Source organism: Perognathus longimembris, chromosome 7 (genome assembly GCF_023159225.1).
Source record: "Perognathus longimembris pacificus isolate PPM17 chromosome 7, ASM2315922v1, whole genome shotgun sequence".
Classification (NCBI taxonomy): domain Eukaryota; kingdom Metazoa; phylum Chordata; class Mammalia; order Rodentia; family Heteromyidae; genus Perognathus; species Perognathus longimembris.
Window position 1 is genome coordinate 63,900,536 of NC_063167.1, and position 12,844 is coordinate 63,913,379.

Consider the following 12,844-nt stretch of genomic DNA (forward strand, 5'->3'; position numbering starts at 1 on the left):
GCTATATTGAATAATGCCAGATACAAAATACAGGAGTACAGAGTAAACCCGTAGACCTGTCTACCACTGTTTTAAAGTAAGGACACAGACAGTTAGCACTGGGCCACACTGATACGAACATCATGTGCTGTGTTTGCTACCGTGTGCTTATTTGTTTGTTTGTTTAGTGCTGGTACTGGAGCTTAAGCAGGGCCTAGGTTCACTCTTAGCTTTTCCATTGCCACTGGAGCTACACCTCCACTTCTGGCTTTTTGTTGTGTTTTTTTGGTGTTGTTTTGTTTTTGAGACTAGAGTATCACAGGGTTTTCTTTCCAGGCTGGCTTCAAAACTCCATCCTTATATCTCAGCATCTTGAGTAGCTGGGGTTATAGGTATGAGCCACCAGTGTCTGGCTTATAGTGTGCTTTGAAATGGGTTTCAGTTGCTGGAACATAACTATGTTGGTGTAGTCTAATTATGATTTTTTTCTATTAACCATTGTTTGATAAGGGCAGTCCTAAAACCACTTTCCCTGAAGTGTTTATATGCCCTGGCTAGCAAGTACTGTTTAGAAGTTAGAATTAAGATTGGCAGTAGATATATTTTGTCATATTTAAAAAATAAAGGTAGAACACCAAGCATTTGCATATATAGTAAGAAGTAACAGCCTACACTTTACTGAGTGGTGATGTTTATATTTACTGTTTTTATATTTCTTTAAGTTTTTTACAGGTTTACATTGGAATAAATCACAGTTCTAGTATGATTAGGTCTCTAGATTGGGATTGGTTATACTAATATAAGACAATTTTGTTTCCTGCCCCTTCAGTGTGTTAACTTGAAACCATTCCTTCATATAAAGAGACATCGATCTTTTGTGTGTTTCTCCTAAGAATTATTTACCTTTTCTTCCTTTTCCTTTGTAAGTAGGAAAGAAATCTCATCTTAGGAAAACCACAGAGAAGAAACTCCCCACTAAGCAAACCATTGCTAAACTGCAGCAATCTGACATTTGGAAAATGGAGAACGAGTTCTATGAATTTGCACTAGAGCAGTTCCAGTTCATCAGAGCCCATGCTGTTCGAGAAAAAGATGGAGACCTCTACATCCTTGCACAGAACTTTTTCTATGAAAAGATTTACCCTAAATCAAACTGAGTACAGGTGTGGCTGTAGGATTCTTGAAGTAGAATGTTGACTCTGTCTTCATCATCACTCTCAGCTTTACCACCTAAATTGCTGATATAAGGATAAAATATTTTTATTGAGTTGAGTTAGGCAACTCACAATAACATCAAAGAATTCTATACTGGCAGGTGTGCCAGTACTGTGTGAAGTGTAAGTTTCAGGCATTTTTATTTTTTTCTGTTAAAATTTTTGGTGATAGTTTTAACCTCCTATTTGGATTGAGGAGGTGCTTACATCAGTTGAAATAAACACATAGCAGGTCTAATCAGAAGTCTAAATACAATTTTAGAGACAGTTCTGGTACTTTGCTTTTGACAAAGCCTTTTTAAAGCTAACCATGAATGAAGATGAGTTCATTGGCCGTTTCCACGCTCACTGGAGGTTTGAGTTCTACACCTCTACTGAATAGTGTTAATAACTGACAATATGTGATTTGTTTGAATTTGTGTCAATCATGCCTCATGAAATTTAGTGGAATGTTTGATCATGTTTACTAAGAAATGTTTCTGCTGTAGTTGGATTTGCCCATATTTATGTAGGTGGTTTTAATTGTTTTGATGATCATTTTAGTGTTAAAAAATGAAGTTAAACCATGAATGATATTATATTTTTAAAAAAAGAGTTGAAGCAGTATTTCTCATTTCTGTCTCCCCACTGTCTAATATTGGGAAGATGTCACTAAGAATGTTGGCATTATCTTCAGGTTCTAATTAAGACTTCTGCACATTACTATCAGAAAAGTAAGGTTTGTATTTGTTTCTCCGTAAGTGATTTGTAAAGCAGTAGGCTGAGCTATCAGCCCATAGTATGACTCCCTTAGTGAGCTGTGGTATGGTTAGGGTTTTCCTTTTCCAACTTCTGTACTTTCACCTGTAGACTATTTTTACTAAGGTGCTTTATAATGTGTTTTAAAGCATTGCATTTACAAACAACAAAAAAGAAACTGCTGTAAATATTGCATATTTTATGTATTTGGACCAAAAGGTTATAATTAGACAAAAGTGGTTTTGCACCAATTTTATTATGTCGATAAAGTCATCAGACCCACTGTTCTTGCATTTCTTACTTAACTTTACTGTTAAGACATCACTGAAATGATCTTTAGTAACCTTACAAGTTAGAGTATATTATTCATAACTGGAGGCAGTAGCTAGAGTGGAAAGAACACAAGAGTGTAAACACATTGATTTCTGGTTCTGTCTCTGTACCGTTCAGCTGTGAGATCTTGGGCAAGTTCTTAACTTCTCTTTGCCCAATTTACCCACCTGAAGTGAGGATAATAATACCTGCTGTACCTACCTCACAGGGCTGTTGTGAGGACTGAGATGGCATGTGAATGCACTTTGAAAACTTTAAAGCAGTGAATAAATGTAAGGAATTGTTGTGAAACCATCTTAAACAATATAGTTTCATAGCATTCATTTTGTAACAGTTAAAAGGAAGAAGTCTGCTTTTAAGCTTTGTGACAAAAACGTTTATCTTGATATAAATTTGTGTTTTATAAATATTTTCTCAGTGTTTCAACAACTATTGAAATATGAAACACCTGTGAACTTTTAAAGATTCCTAAGCAGCTGCTTGAGTTCAGGAGGTTCTGTGGCTGGAAACAGACTTCATTAGCTGACTAAGAGCAGGAAATTCTTGTTCTTCACATCTGAAAGATGTGTTTTGATTTTACTTTATATTACCATTCTGAAATGGTAGCTATTTTATATCTATGGGGTTTTTTTAGAGTATGTTTGTCAGACTTTAATTTTCCTGTTCATTCTTTACCTTTTCCTCTTGGAGTAACAGATGAAAAATTTTAGAAACCATTTTCCAAAAGAATGATTTTTATTGTACAAAGCATTTTAGGCAGAAGTCCTTAAAGGTTACTAAAGATGGGAGGGGGATAGTAGGAAACACTTCATAAACATTTGCAAAGACAAACTAAAGGAAGAACAGAATCACTTTACCACTAACAACATGAAAATATCAAGAGACATAGGTAGGCATACTTTTCTTTTTTGTTATTCCTTTATTTTTCTACCATATTTTTCCTTTTTAACTTTTTGAAGTATTTGCTAAAATCATTCACAGATTGTTTCCTTGTCCACAAGTGATTCCTATCCATAGTAAAAACCCCAGCTTGTGCTTGGAGTACCTATTGAATCTTCTAGAGGTACACTAACTCTCAGACAGCTAGAGTAGCACTAGGTCAGGGGGATCAGTAAATTTTTTAGTAAAGGACCAGAGAATAAATCTTTTAGGTCTCTGTCATCACCACTCAGCTCTGTGACAGTGGTGTCGGGAGCAGCTGTAGGCTCTACAGAACCAAGCCTGATCTTGTTCCATTAAAACTTTATTTACAAAGATAGATGACAGATCAGATGTAGATCCTAGGCTACCAATGCCTACGCTAGAGAAACCATTATTTGTGGAAAGATCATGTTTGGGTGTGTACTCTTATTGTCTAATAGAATTTATATGCTTTCAAAAGCTCCTAACTTACATCCAAAGAATTGTTTTCAGATTCATGCAGTCTTTCCCACAGATTTTTAAACTTTTATGTATATTGCTTGTGGGTAGGTGTGTATTTTTCTCTTTGCTAGTTAAGAATTGGGACATGTACTTTATCTCTTAGGGTGGGATAGAAATGTCCTTTCTGGAGACTGAGAAAGGAGAGGATCCAGAACAGGCCTAGAGTCTGAGTCTTTGTAACATATGACTTTTTATAATCAATTCAATGAATAGAATCACTGATGTAGTATCCATTTTTTTAAGTGGCAAATGTGGTTTCTTTTTTTTTTCAGACTGTGTTTATTCAGTATTTTGACCATAGAGAGATTTTTTTCTTTTTTAATAATACAAAAGAAAGTAAACTACTTTGAATTTTAAAAGATAATGTCATCTGTGTATTAGTATTTCTATGTTTATTTCCTAAACAGTATCTTTTTGTTCAACTTGTATCAACTCCTATTTTCTAATTGCTGTGAAAATAGCAACTGTTGCTCTATTATTGTGACTGTTTTAAAATGTAGTAGGGAAGATATATTTTGGTTTTACCTAGCTTTAATCTGTGAAGTATCACTTAAAATATTGTAAGGGAATTACTTTTCTGTCACCCATAAGCATTTGTGCAGTTTTGTGACAACAAACTGGCTACATCTGAATGATTGCACTGAAAATCAGAGAACCAAAACTTACATTCAACTTTTAAATTTTTATTTTCTATCCTTAAAGTACAGCTAATGCCTATAACTTGAAATCTGTTATTGTTCTTTCTCTTTATACGTCCTACTGGAAATTCCTAAAATTGTTAGTGCCATCAGTGATTTACCAAACAGTATTTTGATACTGCAGATGATTTCCTCATTGTATTTGCATAGTCAGAAAAAAAATAGTTTGTAGACAATGATTCTTTTTTAATAAAAATGAAATAAAATTCTGAAAGCATTAGAGAATTCAACTAAAGGCTGGTTCCCAAATGCATAGCTGGTATTTTAATTTGTTTAAATTATACTTAGAGAACATCTGTGTAAATCATCTCACTGGATTTTCCCATTGGTCATTGTCAAACATGTATGGTCTTCAAATCCTTTATTTTGAGAAACACCTGGTACTGTAACCTTTTATGAAGTTTGTCTTTAAGTGGTCCGTGTACTTCTGTTTTTCTATTTTGAAAGTTTGCCTCTTCCTAAATCAGTGCTGTTTACTTTGAGAGGAAGGAGGGCTCTTGTTAGGTGCTGCATCCACGTACCTGCTGAATCCGTGTACCTGCTGGCGCTCAGTTGCCATGGGTCGCCATCTGAACTGCTCCCAGGCAGTCTTCCGAGAGGAAAGGCAGCCCAGTTTCCAATGCACTGCCAACTGAGCTCCTCTGGGGTGGAGCTTGCTTTTTTGATTTCCTGAAATGGGAATTGTAGAAACTGAAATAAGCGATCCTTTAGTCAGATGTATCCTGTAATTTAACTTCATGCAGCTTTGTGACCTTTGTAGTACTATTTATAAAATGGCCTTGATGGTGGTGATCTCTTTAAAATATATTATTGGTAAGCCTGTGGGAAGTCCTGGTGCAGTCTATCTGATTTTTTAGACAGATTTTGTAGCTTTCTATCGAGGGGTATATGAGCATCTCTAAAGCAGTGTTGGATGTAACCTAGAGAAACATGGATTGTCTATTTCAACTTTTATTTAATAGACAGTGACTCAGTGCCTTTTCCTCCTCCCAATCCTGTTGGAAGATGCTCATTACTTGCTGTCTTTTTTCTGTTTCTCTTTATCTCCTTATCCTACCCTCCCCACCTTCCAGTTGATTCATTTATGCAAGACTTTCCAATTTAAAACCATTTTGTCTCATCTGTTGGAGAGATAATAATCAGTCCTTTTCCTCAGCACTCTGCCAGCTTTCTGTTCAAGTGTTTCAGTTGACTACCTGATGCAAAAACTATAAAATAAACAGTGGGAAAGGGAGAAATGGCTTGGTGTCCTGTCTTAATATTTTCTTCTGTAGGTTTGATACTGACATTTTCCAAGCTGACACAACTGTTCAACAGCATGGTCTTAAACTCGGTATCATCATTGATTCGCAAGATTTTGTAGCTTATCTGTGCCAAGAAGTTAGCCAGACTGAAATGCTCCCTCTGCTTTTGCTTGTATTTAGTTACTGATATTGAAATTTCAGACAAGGAATTTGTAAGGTACATTTAGGTATGCCCTTAACTAGAAGAAGAAAATAAAATGGGGAAAAGGCTACTAGAATAAAAATGACTATTGGATAATTTTTATATTATATAGTACACTTAATAGAAATGCCAGGTATTTTATAGTATGTGGAATAAAATACCAGTTTAGTGATGAAGTTTCTAAACAGGATTTGATCTGTACCCACAGAGGCCAAAGACTATGCTTTGAGAGTCAGGTGGTCCTAGCTTTAGCAGCATGACATTAATAAAGGAGGTAGCAGGAACACTGTAAAAGTAGACATGAATATGAAGTACTGGCCCAATGCAAAGCTTTTGTATGATATGTTGGGATGTATCATTAGAAGCTGAGGTCTTAATTGTGTCACCTCATAAAAGATATTCATACAAGCTGGGTACCAGTGACTCAAGTCTATAATTCTAGCTACTTGGGAAGCTGAGATCTAAAGATTATAATTTGAAGCCAACTTGGGCAAAAAAAAGCCCATGAGACTTATCTCTAACAAAAAGTCAGAGTGGAACTGTGACTCAAAGTAGTAGAGTACTAGCCTTGAGCATCAAAGTTTAGGGACAGTGCCCAGGCCCTGAGATCAAACCCTAGGACTGACAAAAATCTTTATTAAAAACTTGTTTTTGCTCTTTGGGTAATGCTCTGGGGCTTGAACTCAGGGCTTAGATGCTATCTCTTAGCTTTTTCACTCAAGGTGGGCACTGACATTTGAGCCACAGCTCTATTTCTGGCTTTTTGGTAACTAGTTGGGAGATAAGCTTCTCACAGAATTTGCTGCCTAGGTTAGCTTCTAACCATGATCCTTAGACCTCAAATCTCCTGAGTAGCTAGGATTAGAGGCATAAGGCACAATTCCCAGCTGGTTTTTTTTTTGGGGGGGGGAGATGGTAAAATAGATATTTCTGGAAAGATCCCTCACAGCTAGGTTCTTCCCCGCCTACCTTTATCTCTGTGTTTATTCAAAACTAAGCAAACAATTTAGTGAGGCTACCATGCCTTTTTAAAACAAGACTTCCATAGTAGAAGGATTAAACCAAAGGCCTTATGAGGCAAGTGGGTTTTTTTGTTTGTTTGTTTGTTTTTTACCTTGAACACCGAGGCCTCTGGTTTTATTTGACTTCTAATATTTTCCTAGCATTCTGTATACGGTCTCTTTTCTTTCGCTAGGGAGCCCTTTACCTTGTTCATATTGCTTCTGAATGTTTTCATAGCTGAGCAGCTAGAGGTCACTGTTGGAAGATGAGGAGATCTACAGTTGGCCCTGAAATAAAGGCCGTTGGTAGATTAGTTAGAGCATGAGCTCTGGTGTGCAAATATTCTTTCTGACCTTGAAAAGATTACTCTGATGGCTGGGTTTCCTTAGCTGTAAAGTAGAACTAACAATAGCAGCAGTTTGAGAATTACATGAGATTAGTTCTTACTGCCTTTTGCATAGTAAACAACGAAGTACTGACATGATTTTTTTTAAAAAGGTGAAGATGAAAAGGATAAAGAATCTATTTGAACATAATATTGAGATCTGTATCCCTTCATTCATTAACATGAGCTAGACTTGGGAGCATAGACAATAAACAAGGCCTGGCTTTTGTTAGGGCAAAATGCGTAAAGAGGCAAGAGGCCATGAGTTTTGTCACCAGCCCCCACACATGCATATACATGTCTTTGTTTTATAACCCCACTCCAGCCCCCAGAATTTTAACTTTATACACTTCATCTGAGTTTTAACCTGGACGCAGAATTAGCTGTCAACTTCTAAATGGAATTGAGGTTTAAAACCAGCCTACGCAGAAAAGTCCTCGACTCCATTGCCAAATTAATCAACAAGTTGTTGGACTGATGGTGTGGCTTCTAGTGGTCTGAGTGATCAATTGCGATATATTTTTCTGGGTAGCCAATCTCAGCAGACATTCCACTGAAGTGGGCACAGCCTACCTGAAAATGGCTGGCCAGGAATAAGTGACACTTTATTCAGACAAAAGTAACCAAAGACATTTTTTCCCTTGAAAACTAGTTTAGAATTCTCCAGAGGATTAGGAAATTGGGTCTCCTGGCATAGCATATCAAGACAATCTGATCAGACCATCCTGATCATAAAATGTGGAGGTAAACTACAAATTTCTACGTAGGCAACTGGGTGTTAGACTTGCTACTCTTTTATGCCTTCTTTGTTTCATGTTGCTGCATCTATATAACACCTGAGACAAAAGCAATGTGAAAACTTGGCCACTCTTTGCTTTTCCATTTCTACCATACCATTGGCTTCTTATTTATCATTTAAACTTTGCTCCAAACACAGATGGAATTAAGTGTTCTTCCTGCTGTGGGCAGTCAGCTTGTAATGCTTGATATGAATCTTCAAGGTGGACAAGAGGATATTAGATTGGTTTCTCTGGGACCAACACAATTCATTTTGTAAGAAAGTTATACTGAAGGCCCCAGGTTTGCCAAGAGCAAAATGGAAGCATTTCAGCTTTCTCCTCTTATCAAGATCCACAGTTGGTTCCACATTAAGCAGTGGAGTGCTGTATGGTAAAAGGATTTGAATAATAATGAATTGGATCAGAAGCCAAGAAGGAGGTTCCTGCCACCCATGATTAGAAGTTGAATTTCATGTATTACAACTTTATTACCATTTTCTGCCATGTAGAGTCAGGACTGAGTTCTGCAGTGTGGAGTGAGTTGCTGTTTTTACTGCCTGAAGTTTTTGTTTTTCTTTTTTCTTCCTATTTATGCACACAAATTTATGGAACTATGTTCTAGAAACTAGTAGAAACTCTATACCTTGAGTTTAAACCTTTACAATAATCCCCATATTTAATTCTTCATGATTTTCTGGAGATCTATCATTTTACAAGGTATTTTCATATATATATCCTTACATCTGATTCTCATGTGGAAGATCTGTTATCCTTATTATACAGCTGAATCTAGCTCTGCTAGTAAATGGAAGGTCATTCCCTTCCCACCCCCATGTCTCCCTTTAACATTATCAGAGGCTCTAGAATAGAATGAACACTTGAAGGGCTTCCTAGAGCCTAGTCCCATTCTGGATCAGCATCAAAATCACCTGGAAACATTCTGAATAGGGCCTAGCAATCTGTGTATGAACAATATGGTGGTTCAAGATCCACTGGACTAGAGTATAATTCCTAGAAGAGATGACTGAAATCTAGGCAAGTGTAACCTAGCTGGTTAACTGCTGGAAGTGACAAGCTAAAACTTTAAACCCAGGTTTGTCTGGCTCTAACTTGTTTCCTATCTTGGGCTGTCTTCAAGATTATAGTCATATCTTACAAATTCCAGGCCTTGTAATTCCTTTCTGAAATACCAGCGGAGATAAGCACATCAGCTCTTTCTTCTAGAATAAGGCACACACAAATTCTACCCTTTCTGGTGAATTCTGTTTCTATGTGAGCCAACCTTGGGTAAGAATGGAGAAAGAAGATCTCGGTAATTGCTGTTAGGACATGGAAGGAAAGCCAGACATTCAGAAAGAGTGGAGGGCCCAAAATGGCCACCCAGAATAAGCACATCCATCTAGACCTTTCCTATGGTGGCTAGGGTTCCGAGAGAGAGAGAGAATCAGTCCCCGTCCTGGTGCCTGAACTCAAGAGTGTGGGTACTTTCCATAAGCTTTTATGCTCAAGGCTAGTCACAGCTCCACTTGTAGCTTTTTTAGTACTTGGAGATAAGATTCACCTGCCCAGACTGCCTTCGAACCTTGAGCCTTAGAGCTCAGCCTCCTGCGTATCTAGAATTACAGGTATGAGTTACTGACACCAGCACAACTATTTTATTAGGGTAGATTTAATGGCAAGAGGGGCTACTTGCCTTGTCTTGGCAATCTCTATGGAGCTATGGGTTGACATTTTATGGATGACCTGAAACTGATGGGAATCCTTGCTGCTGTACTCCACAGCAGTACTCAGCTGAGAGTTTCCTCCTGTAGTCACATGTGGAGTCTTACAGCCATGTGGCTTATACATAGATACCCACCTGCATTTTACCTCCATGAAGTAAGGGCCCACCCTGAGGCTTAGTCAAAGCTCCAAGGTTATCACGGAGCTGAAAACCATCCGAACATAAGTGTTGTTAGGCCCCCTTCTCCATTCTCTGTGGTACTCAGAGTAGCTACCTGAACATGAGCCTGCAGATGCAGTGCATCCGTGAACATCTTGAATGAGGAAAACTGTCACCCACCATAGATCCTTTTCTATGAAGGGAGAATATGAAGTGTAATGTGCCGCGGTTGTACCTGGGGACCTCAGTTGAAGAACGAAGGTCTTGGACATTAGAGGAGCAGTAAGCAGAAAATTTTATTGAGAAAGACAGATAGAACTTCCACGAAGGACTCAGCCCGAGACAGTTCGATGGCATTGTCTGGGAGTTTTAAAGCACCTCATTGGGGCAGATTTTGCAGGCCCTTGGATATAATGGTACAGCTGATAGGTTTCTTTTCCATATAAGGTTTTGGTGTCCAAAGGTTTCATATTTATCCCTATTTTTTGCCTTCTGCCTTTATTCAACATGTTTTCCTGGTCTTGAGTTGGACATTATCTCTCTAGCCCTGTACTTTATCTCTCATATTTCTTTTTCCCCATCCATTTAGGCAGGATGCCAGGAGCTGTCTGACTGTAGTCCTGACACAAACATAGGGGCCCTGACACCCCAGAGTTCCCTATCTGCCTATTGTTCCATAGACTCCCATCACTGGCACTGTACCAAGTGCTTTGACTTTCCTATCTCATTTTCCACCCTCAGAGGAAAGTCTAGCCACTAGCCCCATTTTACAAATGAGGGGACTAAGACTTGCACAGTTCTCTCAGCCACAGAGCTAGGAAGTGGTGGAGGCAGGAATCACATCCAGGGCTGACTGCAAATTGTCCACTCTTAACCATGTGACAGACAGGCTGTGACAGCTAAGACAGGCAGGGGGATGGCTTGTTTTGAAAGTCTTGACTCATGTCTTTTTCAGCCCCACAGAGCTTGGCAACAGAAGTGGGATCTGGTATGGGGGCGCTCACCCATGTGGGCTACAGCTGTGGCTGGAGCTCTGCTGCAGTCTCACACTGCAAGGACTGAAGCACACTCAGGCCATTTTGTTTCTTGTAGTGCTTCTGTGGAGTCTCTTTTGTCTAACTTTCTATGTTATTCTCAAGTCAGTAAATGATAATGCTGTTTTTGTTAGGGTCTACAGAGTTACTAGACTTCCAGAGGCAGTGCTGGGGAAATCTCTGCGCCTGACTCAGATATCCTTCCCCAGATGCCTGAAGTGAGTGCAGGTCAAGTCTTAGCCCCAGATTCCCAGGGTCAGCCAGAACATCCTACGGATTCTCCCAGCATTCTCTAGTTTTTACAGTCTTCTGCATGTAATGCTTGCTTTTGTATAACCATCTCCATGACAGGATTCTGTCCAGACTCTTCTCAGCATGTAGAAGGTGCAGAGTAGCTGGGAAGTACATGGGGCAAGCCCAGTCCCAACAGGAGCACCCAGCAGTGTACTTGTCTCCAAGCATCCCTGGACCCTGACTGCCATCCCTAGCATGTGTCTTCCTCACACACTCAAGGGCCTTTCTGCAGAGGAGTGGGAGAAATCCATAACGCAGCCAGATGTCCTTCCCAGGGTGGGAGGGCAGAGCAGAATCTTACAGGGCATACAAGACCAAAAGCTAGAGAAATAACTCCTCTGCTTTGGGGAAACCCAGGTGTCCTGGAGCAGGGAGGATGGCACAGTGCCAGCAAATAGCAGAGCTTCCTACCCATGATTTCTCTTCATACAAGTCATCTGCTCTGAGCTCCCCAGAGGCCCTGAATCTGGGTGTATTCCTGTGACTGCCGCCCTGCCTCAGCCCTTCAAATTCCTTTGTGTTTAGGGAAATTTTCAGATCCTTCTGTTGCTAGCAGATCGGATCCATCTGATCCACACTGAACCTCCCATTTACTCACTTAGGCCTCTGGAGTCCGGGTGGCCCAGGCCTCATGCCAAACTCACTATGTCTAATAGCAGTACTATTATGATGGCCTTTATACTTAAATTTACTTTCTTCCAAAAGCCTCCCAGGTCTTTAACAAATTCAAGAATTATGCTGTAAGCCAAGAATTAGAGTCTGAAGGAAAATTTCTACAGTATTTTAATTCTACTCCTTCAGTGGCCTTGCAGTTGCTTTGAAGGATGGATTAGTTAAGATTTAGACTTAGGTGGGTAGGTGCGTAGAGAAAGGATGCCGGAGGCATTGCGGCATCCTTCAGGCCCCACCCCCTTTCACCATCTCCTCTTGCTAATGAATGGAAGAGATCAAACTCACCATAAGGATGTTTGCCCTGTCAGATGATGCTGGTCAAGCAAATGCATGCTAAGCCCCAAGTCTTGTTCACTTAGGACAGAAAAGAACAGATATCTGGATGGATAATTTGGCTTGTAAGATATGAGATAGGTTTGGGCCACATACCTCAATCATCAATGCCCAATTTCAGGTCACCAAGAGAAATACAACTCACAAGCCACACCACTGTGCCTGTCACTGAAGGACAGGGAAGTGGAGGGACAGAGGGGTCTGAGCAGACTAGGATTTGTCTTCTTTTCAAGGATCTGGCCACCATTTTTTATGTGGCTCTCTAGCTCTGATTACTCCTACCTTACTTAGGATTCTAGAAATGTCAGCACATTTTGTTCTCTCTATAAGAGGAGAGAATACTATCTTGGTACAGGTTAAACAACCTCAATCTGAAAATCTGAAATCTAAAATACTCCGAAATCCACATTTGGAGGAGCATAAACATAATACCACAAGTTGAAACTTCTATACCTCCCTTCATGTGATGAGCTGAAGTTAAAACTAAGGGGTGCTACCATTCAACAAATAAATAAGACTAAAAGCTGGTTCTTTGAGAAAATAAACAAAATTGACAGACCCCTTGCAAGACTCACAAAAAAAAGAAGAGAAGAGACTCATATTCGTAAAATCAGGGACTCCACAGGAAAAATT

The 12,844-nt window shown here is 39.3% G+C and overlaps 1 protein-coding gene across 2 annotated transcripts in view; it reads left to right on the forward strand.

Annotated features, from left to right (window-relative positions):
• The window catches only part of Hs2st1 (heparan sulfate 2-O-sulfotransferase 1), a 145,771-nt gene extending 140,146 nt beyond the window's left edge, over window positions 1-5,625 (forward strand). Inside the window, exon 7 of one of the 2 annotated variants that reach the window (XM_048351706.1) lies at window positions 907-5,625. In XM_048351706.1, the coding sequence (XP_048207663.1) occupies window positions 907-1,136 (230 nt within the window). In that variant the 3' untranslated portion in view covers window positions 1,137-5,625. The remainder of the gene's footprint in view (window positions 1-906) is intronic. The other variant, XM_048351707.1, reaches the window with a different exon arrangement.
• Window positions 5,626-12,844: the final 7,219 nt, after the last annotated feature.